This window comes from Eimeria tenella, genomic scaffold, assembly GCF_000499545.2.
Source record: "Eimeria tenella Houghton genomic scaffold, Eth_scaff72, whole genome shotgun sequence".
Taxonomy (NCBI): domain Eukaryota; phylum Apicomplexa; class Conoidasida; order Eucoccidiorida; family Eimeriidae; genus Eimeria; species Eimeria tenella.
Window position 1 is genome coordinate 42,592 of NW_013543442.1, and position 16,967 is coordinate 59,558.

General features: G+C 52.6%; 3 protein-coding genes across 3 annotated transcripts; 2 read left to right on the forward strand and 1 right to left on the reverse strand.

Moving 5' to 3' along the window:
- Nucleotides 1-37: 37 nt before the first annotated feature.
- Nucleotides 38-634, forward strand: ETH_00031945 (uncharacterized protein; the record flags this gene model as incomplete). The annotated part of the gene is made up of 1 exon (XM_013378051.1): nucleotides 38-634. One exon carries the CDS (start codon nucleotides 38-40, stop codon nucleotides 632-634), a length of 597 nt encoding a protein of 198 aa, XP_013233505.1.
- Nucleotides 635-1,671: 1,037 nt separating this feature from the next.
- Nucleotides 1,672-7,475, forward strand: ETH_00031950 (DEAD/DEAH box RNA helicase, putative; the record flags this gene model as incomplete). Its single annotated transcript, XM_013378052.1, has 15 exons — nucleotides 1,672-2,079; nucleotides 2,317-2,416; nucleotides 2,674-2,750; nucleotides 3,048-3,182; nucleotides 3,428-3,535; nucleotides 3,763-3,840; nucleotides 3,991-4,290; nucleotides 4,431-4,540; nucleotides 5,126-5,239; nucleotides 5,613-5,817; nucleotides 5,988-6,102; nucleotides 6,261-6,521; nucleotides 6,619-6,836; nucleotides 7,008-7,057; nucleotides 7,226-7,475. The coding sequence occupies 15 exons, from the start codon at nucleotides 1,672-1,674 to the stop codon at nucleotides 7,473-7,475; spliced, it is 2,529 nt and encodes an 842-aa protein (XP_013233506.1).
- A 1,295-nt stretch (nucleotides 7,476-8,770) lies between these two features.
- Nucleotides 8,771-14,154, reverse strand: ETH_00031955 (protein kinase (incomplete catalytic triad), putative; the record flags this gene model as incomplete). The annotated part of the gene is made up of 8 exons (XM_013378053.1): nucleotides 8,771-9,378; nucleotides 9,505-9,663; nucleotides 9,876-10,182; nucleotides 10,420-11,134; nucleotides 11,361-11,428; nucleotides 11,720-12,028; nucleotides 12,106-12,282; nucleotides 12,658-14,154. 8 exons carry the CDS (start codon nucleotides 14,152-14,154, stop codon nucleotides 8,771-8,773), a joined length of 3,840 nt encoding a protein of 1,279 aa, XP_013233507.1.
- Between the last annotated feature and the right edge of the window lie 2,813 nt (nucleotides 14,155-16,967).

Genomic DNA, 16,967 nt, shown 5'->3' on the forward strand with positions numbered 1-16,967 from the left:
TGCTGCAGCTGCTGCTGTCGAAGAAAATGACGCAACGATGGGTGTAGCTGGCCCGGGGGGGCCCCACAAGAGGAACGGCCGCAGGCCCTACACCTCGGCAGGACAGCAGCATGGCTTCTCTGGCTACGAACAGCAGCAGCAGCAGCAGCAAGATGCAGCAGCTGGCACTTACGCATGCTCCACACGGGCCAACACTGTTTCTGCGGAAGCAGTAGAGACAAGGAGCTACAAGACGTCTGCGCAGCAGCAGCCGCAGGAGCAGCACCAGCAGCAGCATGCTGTGGAGGTTGGGGAGGGCCCCGTTAGCTACTCAGCAATTCCCTTTGGCGAGGAGTGGGGCCCCTATTGGGGGCCCCTCCCATTTGGGGTGCCGGCGGAGTACATGCTAGCAGCAGACCGGCAGCAGCAGCACGAGGTGGCTGTTTATGGGCTGCCGAAGCTGCAGAGCTCTGTGGACGCCTCCACAGCAGCAACAACCCCAGCAGGGGCTGTGGGGGCCCCCTATGGCACTATTTATGCTGCTGCTTCTTGCTTGGGGCCCGCCTCTTACTTGAGCCGAATTGCCCAGTGCCGCCTCCAGCCCGGCACTTCCGAGCTCCTGCTGCAGCACGCGCCCACCATGTATGAAGAGTAGGCCGGCTGCATCTGCAGCAGGGGAGGCAGCAGCGGCTGGAGCGGTCGGCACCCCAGCTGCAGCGGCTGCAGCAGCAGACCCCTTCTGCGGCGGAGTTTCGTACTCGGTGCTGCTGCTGCAGCCCGCTGCTGCAGCAGCGGAGGGCACAAAACTCTGCAGCAGCAGCGCAAGGAAGCGAAAGGCCAGAGAGAAAGCGGAGGGGGTGCCTGTCTTGCTGCTGGCGTTTAAGTGGAGCAGCAGCAGCAACTAAGAACGAATTCCAGCGCTGCAGCTAGAGTGCCTTAGGAGACATGGGAGAGCAGCGGAGGCAAATGGCAAAACACGCTGACACAAAACAGCGACAGCAAAACTCAAAGGAGCCTCACGAGGCTCCTGCAATTAGCAGACACACTCATACACACATCTCAGACACCCGCAGGGGAGGCAGGGCGACGGCGCCCGGGGGCCCTAGCAGAAGCTGCAGCTAGAGGCTCGGCGGCGGCACACAAACACAGCAGCCTAGGGCAAACTGCAGTTGTATTTGCTTGGAGAGGATCCCAGCGTACTTGAGCGCCAGGCAGCCCTTCAGGGGGCCTGTGCGCAGCGGCGCTGGGGGCCCTCAAGTGCAGAGTTAGTTCGCTGGCTTTAGCACTTGATTAGCGCCTTAAAAGTTACATTTAGCTCGCATGAAGCTGAACAATGCAAAGTGGAGTCGGGAGGACACTGAGGGCGGGCTGGGAGGCCGGCAGCGGCCTTCAGTCGCCCGAAGCGTGACTGGTCGCCGCTTCGGGACAGTCAAAGGCTTGGGGTCTTCTTCAGGGGAAAGTGCAGAAGACTACAAATGGGAACCTCTGAACTTTTAAATTTGAATCATCTTTCAGTTTTGTAGAGATCTTGGGGGGGGCCCCACAGGCCCCTTCTTGCCCTTAAACTGTACCCTCGGCAGCCATCGGCCGCTGCAGCAGCAAGTGCTGCGCTTGCTGTAGCTCTTTTAGCCTGCGGCTTCAACCCCGCACAGTAAAGGAGCAAAGAGGCTCCGCTGAAACGTAGACTGCGAAATGGGATCACGGAAACGCAGCACGGTTGGGGCCCCACAGGCTCGGAGGGCCCCACAGAGCAGCGAAATGGGCAAACGGGTCTTCTCTGCCTCGGAAAGTGACAGCGAAGACGATATTTTGCTGCAGAAGAAGCAGCAGCAGAATGCAGCTGCGGGTGAAGGCGAGCTGGAGCTGTCGGATGGCTGCTTAGACGAAGACGGGGAATCTACAGAAGAAGATGCCCCAGAGGGTCCGGGAGACCCTGAGGGCCCTGTGTCTGCAGATTCTTCAGAAGATGATTCCCTTAGGAAGCAGCAGAAGAAGCAGCAGAAGGGGAGCAGCAGCAGAGCCCCTCAAAGTAGCAGCAATGTGCTGTTGGACGTCGAGACAAACTGGGCGGATCTGTACCTGAGCCGACCACTGCTTAAGGCACGCCCTGCTGTCGCTGTTGCTGCGTTCGCTGCTGCTGCTGCTGCTCTGCTGCTGCTGCTGCTGAAGTCGCCTCTACATGCCGCGTTGCCTGCAGCAGCAAATATGTTGTCGGTGCTGCTGCGGCGACATGTAGAGACTTGGGTATGGAGCTGGGACTTAGCTTAGGGTTTAGAGTTTCAACAAAATATGAATTGAACCACTAAGTCAACAAATGCGTGCGGGGCTGCGTCTTAGGCTCTGGATGCCCTCGGCTACGCCCACCCCTCTTTCGTGCAGTCAGCTGCCATTCCTGCTGCGCTGCGGGGCCGGGACCTCCTCGTGAATGCCCAGACGGGTGAGGCCTGCAGCTGGCACTTGGGGTCTGAGCCTTTTGAGCTTTTGTTGTACAGGATCTTTGAAGAATTACATTATATGCTGTAGGCTGTAGAGCCCTGCAGCCTCCACTGGCGGCAGGGGCTGGTGGCCTTGTGTTCAAGAAGAGAGTGGGGGGAGTGAAACATAGGGAACAGGGTTTAGGACTTGGGCTTGGGAGGATGGGCTGGGCGATTTGTATGTGGGAATTTGAAATGGGCCTTTGCCGCTGCTCTGCAGGCTCAGGAAAGACTGCGGCTTTCTTGCTGCCCCTTCTGGAGCGCCTTCTGCAGAGCCCAGGAGTCAGAGCTCGAAAGGCAGGTCCAGGCGCAGCTAGCTAGCCAGCCAGCTAGCTAGCTAGCTAGCTAGCCACCAGGCTCTACCTGGCCAGCTTGCTTGCCGACTAGCTTCCTAGACTCGGAACACCCGGACTGGCAGTTAGCTAGAGACCGCTAGCTAAGCAGCGTCTAGGAAAAATGAAGCCGCACACTGCAGTGTAGACAGTAGCAGCTGCATCAGCGGCAACAGCAGCTGCAGCAGTAACAGCAGCGGCAGCAGCAGCTTCGGCCATGGTAGCGTCGCAGTCTTGCGCGTGTGCGTCTTATCACACTCAGATGACACCCACGGGTCCCGTTGGAGGCCTGCGGGGCTCAAAAGGCTTGGTGCTCCTGCCCACCCGCGAGCTGGCGATGCAGTGTTACCAGCTGCTGCAGGACTTATGCAAGTTTGCGCCGATCACCTCGACTCTTGTGCGCTTCCCTGCAGTTGCTGCTACTGCTGCTGCAGCGGATGCTTTCCACCACTCCTGCTTCTGCATCTGGGTGCCTGTGTTTTGCGTATCTTTCGGTTCGCTGCTTTGTTCGCCTGTTTACCTGCTCAGCTGTGACAATGTGTCTGCTTTTTTGCTTTGGCTGATTGATTATTCCCTGCCTTTATGGTTTGACTGCCTCATATTTGTTCTTCAACGCGTCTGGTCTTGTGTTTTTTCTTTCAGGCGGTGGGAGGTGTGACTCTGTCTCAGCAGGAAACGGCGTTGCGGATGCAGCCAGATATTGTGGTGGCCACGCCTGGGCGAATCATAGACTTGCTTCTGAACTCCATTGTACGTAAATATATACAGCAGCGGCAGCAGATGTACCAAGAACAGTTACGGCTGCTGCTGCTGCTGCTGCTCCCGCTGGTGGCCTGCGCAGCACACCTCAGTGTGCCTGCAATGTTTTTTTGCAACTAGTTGCGGCCAAGACAGACACTACCTTCTTTCCTCCTAAGCGTTTCGCCTTAATTCCTGGTTGTGCTGCTGCTTTTCTTGCTGCTGTTGCTGCTGCGCAGAGCATTCATTTGGAACTGCTGGAGGTTGTTGTGCTTGACGAGGCTGACCGGTTGCTAGAGTTGGGTTTCAGGGACCAAGTCCGCAAGACGTGCCCCCTACTTGCTGTTGCCAGATAGTCAGCCAGCTGGATATGCAACTGGCCAGCGTATGGTTGGCTAGCTGGTAGCTAGCTAAAGAGCTCAAGCTGAGCGCCTGTGTCTGCTCTGGGTGATGCGGGGCCTGTACAGATCCTGCAAGTGCTACGGCACTGCCATCGTGGGCGGCAGACGATGCTGTTTTCTGCCACTCTCTCTGCGTCTATATCTTCTCTCGCACTCTTGGCGCTCCAGTCTCCCCTGCATATCACTTGCGAGCCCCGCGGCAGCAGCAGCAGCAGCGGCATTAACAGCAGCAAAAAGCCCCAGCAACAGCTGCCTGAAAATCTGCAGCAACAATTTGTAGAGCTTCAAGGAGAAGAGCAGCGCTTGCCCGCCCTTGTCCATCTTGTCAGGACTGCCTTCAAGCACAGAGTTATTGTCTTTTTTGGGGTGAGCGCCAACTGGTTTGCCACCATCCAGGGCCTCAGCAAGCTAGCTGCAATAATTATTCGCAGCAGCTTAAGCAGCAAGACGGGCAGCAGCAGGTGTAGGTGCGAACCGTTGTGCTGTGTTTCTTTACTTCTTTTCAGACGAAAAAGGCGGCGCATGAGGCGTTTCTGCTGTTTTCTTTTCTAGGTCTCTCGGCTGCGGAGCTTCATGGCGACCTAACGCAGCAAATGAGGGCAGACTCATTGGCCAAGTGAGAGACAAAGATTTAAATGTATTGTTAGGTGTTGATGCCTGCAAAGGGACGTTGCTTCTGCTTTTACCGCTGGTCGATGGTGCTGCCCAAACGAACCAGCATGTGGCCAAACATCTCATTCTGCAGAAAACCCCGCTGCAGCTGTCAAAATAGCTGTATCTTCGACGCAGGGTAGACCCATTATATTTTGAAGACTAGTGGAACCAGGGTTTCCAGCCGGCTTTGCCCTGAACTTGCGGCTGAGCCACTCTATTCAGCGTAGTGGCAAGGGCGCTGCAACAGCACGTAACAGTTTTGGCTCTCGTGTCCATTAGCAACCGTTTCGGGGTCTTGTGCATGTGCTTGGTCCGATGCTCTTATGCTTTGTTTTGTTGCTTCGTTGCTCCATCCCCTGTGGGAGTCTCGCAGCTGCGTCGGTTGCAGTGCTTGTCAGTACCCCATGCTAGTATCAGTTGCCTTGATGCTGCTGTGCCCATAGTCGCCGTTCATTCTCCCGTTTCCTTCGTAAGTGTCCACTCGTCGCTGTAGTTGAGATTGCTTTGGTTGCTGTGTGTGTTGCTACCCGTGCTGCTCGCGCTGCAGGTTCGAGGAAGGAACAGCTGACATACTACTTGCAAGCGAACTGGCTAGCAGGGGCTTGGATGTGGCAGAAGTTTCTGCCGTTATTAACTTTAGCCCTCCCAAGGACGTCGAAAGGTGTTTTATCGTCCTCACGCCACCTTTGGTTTCCGCTTTCTGTTATCTGTCTCCGCAATTCGCTCTCTGTGGACCTGTTCCTCGATTCTTTGTCCTAGCAATCTTTTTCCATTTACCTTTCAGTGGATGCCTGTTGATATCTCTGTCCCTCTGAAACTTTTCTTGTCCGCATGCGCGTCGGCGGATTCGTTGCGCTGTGTTGTTCTCCTTTTCTGTTTACCTGATTTACTTCTTGCTGCTCCTGTTGATATGCCTTATGTTGTTATGCCCTCTCCGTCTCTTCTGTCTGATGTATTACCTCCTGCTTTCCACCTGTGTATTCTCAAGCTGCATTCCTCTTTCTTTCTGTTTTTGACACATTTTCATCCTTTAGGTACGTTCACTCCGTCGGCCGCACTGCCCGCATGGGCCGCCACGGCACGGCCGCAACACTTTACAACAAAAATAGCAGCGAACGCCTCGCGATTAAGAGGCTGCTAGCTGCTTTGGGGGCCAGGAACAAGCAGCAACAAAAACAGAAGCAGCAGGTCCTACGACGGAGAATTGACAGTGCCAATCTCGAAGCAATTCACAAGGAGGTGAGAAGGGCGTCGGCGACTGAAAGCTAGGTTGCATTCGCCTCCGCTTATTCGCTACAATGTTGTCTCTTATTTCTACCGTTTCGGGAAATCACTCCAACCCAGTAGCAGTGGGCGTGGGCGGAGCTGCAGTAGCAGGCAGTGATTTGTTTGGCTGTTCCTGTCCACAGCTGCGAGGCCTGGAAGGGGCCCTACAGAAGAAACGGCAGGAAGAGACACTGGAGAGGGAAATGAGGCTGGCAGAGATCTTTATTGCAAAGGCAAACAATATACAGCAGCATGCGGGTATGCGGCAGAGACGCAGACACGGGAAAGGACAGAGGAAGAGCAGAAATTAGAGAAGCGCTGCAACAAAAGGACAGACTAATGTAGGAGTTCAAACCTGCTACTGCTGCAGTGGCCCTGGCTTGCAGGCTGTCTTGCTGGTGCATCTTTTGTCGCAGATGAAATTTACTCTCGTCCTCACCGCGAGTGGTTCGTCAGTGCAGGCGACAAGCGGAAGTTGCAAGAAGCTTCTCGAATAGACGCGGAGGCAAGGGCCCTAATAAGCAACAGCAGTAGCACCGACTCAAAGGAGGCAACAAAAGATACGAAGCAGAAGCAGAAGCACAGGCAGCAACAGCAACAGGACACAACTGAATCAGACAGCAGTGATGCAGCCGACAGCAGCTCAGGAGGCGAAGAAGAAGAAGAGAGTGAAGAGGGTAAGCAACCAGAGTAAAAGCCTTCAGAAGCAGAGAAACATCGCTGTAGGCAGCAGCAACAGCGACAAAACTTTAATGGTGTGCGCTTCTATTTTAGAGCTTCCCGAGTGGGCCACGGCTGAGTCTGTTGGTAGTGAGGAAGAAGAGGAAGATCTAGAGGGCGCTGAAAAGACGTCCTCGAGTGAGCCGAAGGCCCTTGTGAAGGTGAAGGAAATTAAAGTGACGAAGGAGCAGAAGGCTAGGCTGCAACAGCAGCAGCAGCAACTGCAGAAAAAGGAGAAGAAGCACCAGACTATGACTCCAAGACAAAAGGAAGTAAGTTGTGCTGCACTTCTCTAGAAACCATTGACAGCTGCAGAAGTTACACACAACAAAGCGGAAACGAAGGTTGAAGCAGGGACTTCTCTTGCTGTTTCGCCAAGGAGAGCAGCAGCCAAAGCTAAAGCGGCAGTGGCCCGTGAGTATCTTGTCATTTTTGCGACTCAGAGGATGCAGGAATTCCGCATGGCGAAGGCAGCAGCGCGATCCGTTAAGAAGTGAGCTCAGGAGACGAGCAGCAGCTGAAGCATCGAAGCACTACTGACTCGTTGTCGGATTCTTGCGTGTAACTGTGGCAACGCTGACATAATCCAAATTTGGTGGCCCTGAACTGCCTGCTTGCTCTGTTATCGCTTCTGCGGGTATTGCTGCTATCACTGCTACAGGAACGCTAGGCCTCAGCGGTTGCGCATTGACACAGAAGTGGACGAGGACTACTTAGGCGGCTCCAGACGCCCACGGAGTCGGAAGCCACAGAAGAAGAAGCGGAGGAGAGAAGAAATTGAAAGAAGCAGCGGCAACAACAGCAAAGTTAGTGGAGTGGACAAATCAGTCGGGCCGGCGCAGAAAAAGAGACGGGGCACCCCGGTAGGCAGTGGCAGCTTCAAGTCCAAGAAAAGGTATAAACGCAGGTAAAGGGAACACTGCAGATAGCAGCGTGCAACCGCTGCACTTCATAGGCAACGCAGCACCTTGCTGCGGCACCGTCTTGCCTCAGTATTTTGCCGCAGCAGCAGCCAGTGGCAGTACCAGGCAGTCTGCCGGCTGCATACGCATCTTCAACAGTGGCAACCGTTGTATTGAAGTAATTTCACTTGGCCGTTTTCTCGGGTAATCACTACGCGATTCTAGTCATTTGATGTCTTCCAAGCAACGCCTGCAGCTGCGCTCAGGCAGTTCTCTATGTAGATACCTGGGTAGCTCGCCATTTCTCGGCGAGGCATATTGTCCACCTTAGTCGCTTGTTTCCACCAAGCTAGGAAACTGCATAGCTGAAAATGTAGCTACTAATTTGCTTGTCGCATCTGGCCAACGCAGCACAGCTACACAGGAGCACCACTACAGACGTGTGCTAGGGTGGCGCAGCTAGTTTATGCGCAGGAACAAAAGATACTGCTCCATGCACAGACTTCATGTGTGTACATTCATTGTTTTGATTCTATTCTAAACATCTAAACATACAGTTTGTTTCTATTGGGTCGGTTATGCGAGACTGGAATTGACACTTCGCGAAGCGCGTCAGTAGCCAAAAGTCAGACAAAAAGCACGGAATCCGATACCGATATTTGCATGTGCGTGTCTGTATATGTATGTACAAAAGTTTATATTTATGTTTGTGTATAAACATCTGTCTGCAAATGCATATGCAAAAAGATACGTACATACATTGCATGCGCACACTGTGTAGAGACCAATTTACGGTACTCAGGCATGTACGTGTATTAGTACGTACAAAACAAATACAGACGTTATATATGCCAAACATCAAAATGCTCAAAGTATGTACGTTAATATGTACAAATGTATATATGTATATATATATATATATATTAACACATACACGCGTGGGCGCAGCTGTAGATGCAGATGCTCCCGTGAAGTATCTCTCCGAGGCACAGAAAGATACACAAGAAGTTCGAACACCTGTTCGTACGTGCATATTCAAGTGCAAGTATTCCAAAAAACCTTGCCCATGCAAAATTACATAAACGTATGGCTGCGAAATTCCAGTGACAAGCATGCGTGGATTTGCTCGTGTTTATGCGTGTATACTTGGTTTCCGTAAAGCGGCTTTGCATAAATTTACAGTCACCCATAGCATTATGATGCCAATATTGTGGACATAGTTGCATACTACATACGAATTTATGAATTCGCAGCGATACGGATGAGCACTGGGGTACAAAACAACGCACGACGAAAATGTGCAATCACTTTGGGCGAGAGTCTGCACTGTTCAAGAGGCCTGGAGCAGCCCTTGCCGCTGCTCTAGCTGTGGCTTTCACCGCCTTTTCCGCGGCTGAATCTGCTGTTGCTCGCCGATTTTTCAACAGCTTGAACCTGGTTGGTATGGATGCAACAGTCGCTGCGGCTGCCTTGGCAGCTGCAGCTGCAGCACGCCTCGTTGCCGTTTCTTCAACTGCTGCTGCAGCTGCTGCTGCCACCGCCGCTGCCGCCGCCGTTGTTCTGTGGTGCTTTCTCCTTTGCCGCACTCGTTGCTCACTCTTTTGTTTGTCTTGCACCCCATGAATTGCTTCCGCCTCCGCAGCTGCAGCCATCGCAGCCGTGATATGAGCAGGCGCCACGGCCGCAGAAGCCGCAAAAGGAGAAGTGTAGTCTGCAGCAGACAGACTGTCTTCTGTGGATTCTGCTGGCAAATGGACAGAGGGAAGAGCTGATGAAGGGGACGAGTGACAACTTTTTGTCAATTCTCTGTCGCCACAAAGTGCCACTCCTGTCTTGCGCAAATAAACAGAGGCCCAGCTGGAAGCCTCCACGGTAGACAGGTCGAGCTCTACTTGCTTCTCCCCAGCTGCCGCTGTCCAAGTTACTCACACAGCACAAAAAGGCAAGTAACGAAAGCTGCAACAAAAGCAGAAACTATAAAGACAGCTGCCACGACAGCGGCAGGAGGAACGAAAAACTTGATGGGCCCCAGGCTTACCCGGTGCAGAAAGGTTCGCATCGGGGTACTGCCCAGGCTGCTCAGGCTGCTGCAGCGTGAGAGACGGAGACGTCGCGAACGGCTCGCTGCAGCACCGATAATCCCTTCTAAAATATTTATCCTTCATCAACTGTGCAGCAGTGGGCCTTTGAGCCGCATCTGCAACAGTAGCAACAGCACCAGCAGCAGAACCAAAGTGTGACGATGCCGACACTTTGCTGACATCCAACAGGTGAACTCGTACAGATACAAAAAGCAACAATTTAAGCAAGATACGCCAACATTGGCCACCCTCCTCAACAGCTACAGCGGCAGCAGTAAACGATAGCAGCGTTAGTTACCGACATCAGTGGTCGCCACGCCATCCTCACTTCCACGTGCACCAGCATTCGTTACAGCAGCCTCAAAAGCACAAAACGCACGAATAACAGATCTATCTAGTAAAGCAACGGTAGGCTCATCAGCTGTACCCTTTTGTAGGAGCATTTTGATGATACTTTTGGTGCCGCACCCGATGACCCTCTTCGGCAGCAGAGAATCTAGCAGCAAATCGAGTTGCTCTTGCTGCTGGGGGCTATCATCCTGTAGTAGCAAATGAGATGGCGGACTTGTGAGCTCCCACATGAAAACACCCCCGCACAACTCCAGCATGACACAGCCTAAACTCCAGATGTCGGCCTGAATACACAAGCAAACAGAAGGCAAGGCCGCCGCACACACAAACCCAAACAATGATAAACACAGAAATACGATAAATATACGCACAAGCCTAGAAAAAAGGAAAACACAAACGGGCACTGAAGCAGAGCTGACGGCGAGCACAGAGCGAAAGGTAAGTTCGTAGAAAATTAGCCAAGAATACGAACAGACGCATGCCAAGACTAACACAGCAGCACGAAGTTGTTCCACGCCTACTGGCTTTCCGTATTTGGCTCCTAGAATGACCTCAGGGGCCATGTAGCAGTCTGTGCCAGCTACCGATAGCAAGGAACTATTGCCAGGTGTATCTGCACCTCCCCCTGTTGCCGCATTTCTGGTGCATGTGTACACGCTACCCTTGCCGTCGCTGCAAGTGGACTCTCTGCTGCACCATTCACCCCTGCCGCGTTCGCTGCGCCTCCTGCTGCTGAGGTTGAGGCCTATGCTGCTGCTTCGGATAAGCTGCAGCAGAAGCGAAACGGGATAAAAAAGCACATTGCACACTTTGCTCAGAGTCCGTGTAGATGCGAGCCACAGCGTGCCTCCTCTCCCTGATTTTGCTTCCACCACCTTGCGATGATGAAGTTGCAGCTGCTGGAGCTGCGAGTTCTGTCCTGTTTCAGCAAAGCCGCCTCCTGTGCTCTGCTTCTGTGAAGTAGCGTCAGCAGCGTCAGCAGCAGCCAGCGGCGACGGGCCCTGCTGCTCATCTATTCTCTCAGGTGACGTATCAGCGCTCCGTTGCATCTGCAACTGCTGCAACCGCAGCTGCTGCCACTCCTCCTGCTGCGTCAGCGTGCTAGAGTCAATCAACTTCACGACCGAATGCTGCTGCATGCTTACTTTGGGGGGCGAAGCAAAGCGACAGAGGCCGAAATCCCCCAGACGAATATGAGAGTCTTCGGACAAAAACACATTTTGGCTTTTTATGTCTCTGCAGCAGCAGCACCACAGGCAGAAACGCAACAGGCTAGTGCGCTTCTCAAAGGAGCAGAGCAAGCAACTAGCAGCAGCAACGAAAAATGCGACAAGCAGATGGTGTTGTGTGTCCAAGGATAACCCTCTTCAACTCTCAGGCAGTCAAACTCTCTTCCTGTCTGCTAGACTGGTTCCGGCGATGCTTCACGTGGCTTTGCTGACGCGTGTTTCACTTAGTGCACCTGTGCAGTATATTCCTTTCGTGTAGGTAATGGACGGCCTGCACTAATTGGAAAAGCCAACGGCGGATCTGCGGCAACGCAAAGCCATGAAATGCCACTGGTAAGGGGCGCCGATCTTGCTGCTTTGACCGTGACTGCTGCAGCTGCTGCGACTGCAGCTGGTGCAAGCGCCGCGGCCGTTACTGTTTCTGTTGCAGCAGCTGTAGTTTTTATTGCCAATGCAATTACTGCCATTACCGTTGACATCGCCGGTGCACTTCCTGCTACTCCTGCAAGTGCAACTAACTTAGGTGGTGCTACTGCTGCGTCTGCAGTTGATGCTGCTGCAGGAAGTTGAGCTCGTGGGGTGTATCTCTCACTCTGCGCTCCGTAAGGGCTCTGTACCGGCGTTCTATGAGTCTCTTCAAATCGCCGAGGGGGCAAAACTCCATCAACAGCATGAAATACGTCTGACGTTCCACACGGCCGAACGAAGGCTCCTGGTGTATAAACTCTCCAACGTAGCCCACCTGTAGCAGCAGCAACAGCCTCAAAAGCAAGAACGACCCTACAAAAAAAATACGCAACAATAGGGGGGCAACAGTGTCATCTGCCATGTTGTCAGCAACAATGGCAAAGAAGAAGCAGCGGCAGATCCCTCTGCCCCTCAGCGGGACCACCAGCGCCTGCTGCAGTAAAAATAGCATCAGTAGCGCCAGCACCAACACAGCGCCGTGAAACGGCACAATCACAGCAGCTTGCGCACAACAAACTTATGCATCAGATGTGCCAATCTTCGAGCTTCCTGCTGGTAACTGTCGGCAGCTGTTATGTCAGCCACAGCAATTTTTTTCAACACAACAAAAGGGGTCGCAGAGCTTTCTGCAGCAGCGCGGCGACGCAGGCGGGCTAGCCACACAGTCCCGTAGCCTCCACGACCTAGCTGCGAAGACACGGACAGCAATAGATGCAGAAGGTGCATCGGGTCCACAAGAAGCGAATGCAAAGCCGCTTCAGCCTTCCAGCAACAGCAGTAGAAAGGCGGCCGCAATATGCCGCGCGAGCGAACAATAATTATACACAAATCATAGAGACATAAGTGTCTGCACCTAATATAAGGCAAACATTTGCGAAGGCTTTTGACGCTGCATCATGAACAGGGCGGGGCCACAGAAGCAGCTGCACCCCAAAAGAACATCAACGCCGAAAAGACGCTGGGCAGCAGCTTCGGCTCAGTATGCTACGTTAAACAACAGTACCAGCAACAGCCGCAACAACAGCAGCCGTTGCAATGACAGCAGAAGCATCAGCACTATACCTTTCTAACAAGAGTGTAGTCTCCTTTGCACAGTCGGCACTGACAGCCTTTGATAAAACCAGCAGATATTCGCATCAAGTGAATAATGCCGAAAACACAGAGAACAGCTATGAGAGCCACTGCTGCCGCATTGTCTGCGCTGAGAGGAAACTGCAGCAGACACACAGGGGTCTCGCCGCTGGAAAGCCAAGGCTCGCACGCAGCTTCCCCACCAGCAGTAGCAGCGGAATCAGCGGAAGCCGCGGACTGTTCTTCTTCACTATCTTGCTGTGGTTTTTGCTGAGCTTGCAGCAGGCTATGTTCCCTAGAGTTGTTCTGCCCTCCCTTCGCAACTGTGAAAGCACGAGCACCAGAGTCAGCGGCGGCATTAAGTACTACTGCTGCTGATGATGGCCTTGTACTTCTTGTTGCTGCTGCGAAGATTAGCGACTCAGCAGCGAGCCCACCATACGCTTGGCAGAACCTTTCCCCTTCTGCTGCTGCAGCGCCTGCTGCTGTCTTCGCCAAGACGAGTCTTGCAGATGGCAGCTCTGCCAGAGTGCTTACTGCTGCTGCCTCTGCGGGTGTTGTGGCAGGAAGGCAGAAGAGAGGCAGCAGAAGAGCAGCTGCAGCAAAAATACGAGGAGCTGACTTCAATCCCGAGCCAGATACAACTGACACAGCACACCTCTCCGGCTGCTGTCCGCCTGTACGTCCCTGTCGCTGCTGCTGCTTCTGTTTATGCTGCTCGTGTAGAGGTTGCTGCGAAGCGCATGCGAAATGACGACTCAAGGCGACACAACCATGCACATGTGCATCTACCAGAGGCGCATGAGGCTCTTGATGCTGCTGCTGTTCGTTTTTCTGTTGTTGCTGTACTTGCTGCGGTTGCCTAACTGCAACGCCGACGCTGCTGACCCGGGCAGTACATTTTGCTGCTATCGCTGGTCTTGCTGCAGCTGCATTTGCTGTTAATCTTGAAACTGCTTTCGCCGATGCATCTGACGTCGTCTCGCCTTTCATGCTAATGAAGGAGCGCGGATCTGCCTGCTGCCGCTGATGCTGCTGCTGCAGCACTACCCGCTTCATTACGAAATGCAGCTGTGACACTGTAAGACTTGACAGAGCCAGCAAAAAAGCTGCATAGCTCGCAGCCACAAATCCGGTAACAACATTGCCAGGAAAAGCGGGCTGCTGTTTCTGTTGCTGTTGCTGCTCTTGCTGCTCGGGTGGCAGGGCTGCTCGCCACTCAACAAACAAGTTCTCATTGCCAAAATTTACAAGAATGACTGTGCAAAAAGTTCCCTCTGCCACCTGCTTGCTGCAGCGAGTGAAAGCGCTATTGCTGCTATTGCTGCTGAAGCCCCACATCACCAATGCCACAACTTGCCGCAGCGTTTCCTGCAGCGTGGCTTTGAGCGTTTGCTGCTTCTGCCACAGCAGCTGCTGCCGCCACATCTGCTGTTGCAGCATTTGCTGCAGGACTTGCTGCACCAACTGCTGCTTGAGTCCTTGCATCTCAGCCAAGTAAGCGGTGAAGCCGCCACAGCCTACCCGCAACTGCGGCAAAAGCGGCAATGGAGTCTAGCACGTCTTCTAGACAAAAGGATGACACCTACTGCAGCAGGAAGCCGACGCAGAGGCACTGCTGCATCGCCTATATTGTAATTCCTGCAGATGCTGCAGCTCCTGTTGAAACTGCTGCTATCCTTGTTCTTGCTTTCGGCAATCAATCCCCCGCTGGTGCTACTAGGCGGTTGGAGCTCCAATATCTAGAGTGAGAAAGCTCAAACCTCGAAATCTGGGGGGACAACGATAACGCAGACACGCCAAGAAATTGTACCTTTTACTTGCACAAGCAGGAGATGGATGCTGCTGGAACTGCTGCTGCTGCTGCAGAGGCGCAATAATCCTCTACTACGGCTCCGGAAGCTGAGCGACTCCCCCCATTAAAAAAAATTCAAAGCATTTCGACAAACGATAAGAACATACTTTTGCTAGATTGGCACCTCATGTCTGCGATAGTAGCGTCAGCCGCAGCACCACCAAGGGGCTGCTAGTGGTCCACACGGATCGACGCATCATACTGGTGTCTTGCCATTCTGTTGGGGCAACATTTGAAGTCCCCTTCAAAATCTTGAAGCCCAGTCTTCCCAAGCTGCACTACGGTTTTGCAAGTGCAAGACCCTTCGCAGAGAGAGTAACAGCAGCAACAGCAGCACCAACTCGACAACTGCAGGAGGCCATCTGGCCGCTCGCTGTCCATTTAAACGTGTCTGAATACAAATTATTGCGTTGTTCCGATCTTCTCCCTCGATGTGAAGGATGCATGCTGGCAGTGAAAATGTAACAGGGTCAGGACAGCTCCCATGTTAAACACCAGGAGTACTGGGCACCATTTGCGCAAATACGGCGACGCCGTGGCAATTCAAAGAACGCTTTCTAGCTGTGGGGTCACTTGGACAATGCATGTGTATGAGTGCTATTTGCATCAGTAAGTTTTACTCGATAGTTTCACCCGCTGTTTCTCCTTGGTGTCCTTGTGTGCACCTCCCTGCTAGCAAGCTGGAGGTGACCTCTGCACAGCACGTATTTAGCAGGTCATTGGTCGTAAATGAACAACTCAGGCGTATTTCATGTTCCTACTATCCTATGTTTGCACTTCGTGCCGTCAGTTCTTCAGCTACTGCTTTGGACGAGCCCCTGAGGATTACTTTGCAGTTCCGCTCAGGCTTGCTCGCCGCTAAGTCGTGTCTGGAGTTCTATGCAACACGAAAATAATCTACCGAGAAAACAACGAGAAGCATATCTGCTGTGTCTGTAACGCTATGCTGCCTTCTCTCTCCCCTACGGACGTGACGAGCCTGGGCTGCAGTGCGTAGGTAGGCACGCAGCTCTAAACTAGTTCAGCACAATTTAAGTCCGTGGAGAGCTCACAACGGCTCAAAAAGAGTGCCGACTGAGTAAAATGCTGCACAAGCATAGTTCTTAGAAGCAAGCTAGAATTTGAAGGCAGGCTTTAGCCCAATCTTTTGAAGTTGAGAAACTGTCGGTAACCAGCGGAAGCTGGTTACCGACAATTCTGAAAAATCCCTGTACATTGTCATTTGTGACCATAAAATATTCACAGTGCCTGCACCACTTTGGCTACGGCCTCTCCAACATTCCTGAGGTGGAATAATTCCGCCAGTAGTGCACAATGGGAAAGCAAAAATCCACTCAGGCTTAAAAGTATATAGAAGCAACATTCAAGACGAGTTTGGTCCCAATTGTAAACAACTGGGGCAGCCGTGCAGGCGGACCCGAGTGTTTCTCATTTTGCCGCTATTCCTGCCTTCCTCGTTTGCCGTGACTATCTTTCTGGTTTTCTCCACTCAAAGCTTCTCGGTGGAACCGCGAACATGGCTGGAGTTCCAACACACCTACACAATAAAGCAATAATGGCTGGTCCTTTGTAGCTTAAAACGAATGAAATTTATTGAGGTCCGTCCATGCAAACGTTACATACACTGCAGACTTATTTCATGAGGTCTTTTTCTGTGAGTCACAGAGCTGAATCACTCTTGCTGCGTGAACTGATGCCGACTGTCTGGGCCAGGATTCCACACAGCCCTGCACTACGAGCTATCTTATGAAACTTTAGGATCAGGAAGCGAAATGAGTAGAGTATCATGAACCTGAATTCCTCCCCTGAACAACAATGCATGTCAATGCACTTCCCCAGTGGTTCAAACTAAGAAGCCACACGTTCTCTCCAGAGGGCAATAATGCTTAGACTTCGCCCTTTCTCAATAGCATAAGCACGCCTGTCCCTTTTCACGGAGTATGTAGACAGCAGGCTTCCCTCGTTCTAACTGTCTTCGTCCAGTGGTTCGGTGCAGGGTCACCTGACGACAGAAAGCCCGGCTCTCCCAGATGTACAAAGAACATAACAGGTTCTTCGCTCAAAAGCTGTTTTTCAAATTTTTGCTAAAAACGGTGAACCAGTATAGAGCTAACGCATAAATACCTTAGAGAGCTTCTAAACACACCGACGAGCGGATGCAGGTGGACAGACTGAACCGGAAATGGCTTGTCTGCTCAATAGCCCCGGTTCTAGCCAGCCTTTGCAGTTTGGATTGAACAGTCAGAAGTAAAAAATCTAAAACAGTTCAAGCGAAAGGATCTGCCCGAGTTTCAAGCCTAACTAGCCGTCGTACCTTCCGTGACTTTCGCTGACAGACCAGAATCTGAGCAATGGTCAGCAGTAGTGAGCATGAGCGAGCCATAAAACGTGACGCTTCATTACGAATATGTTTCAAGCCGAGCTTATAAATAAGTAAAGTTTCAAT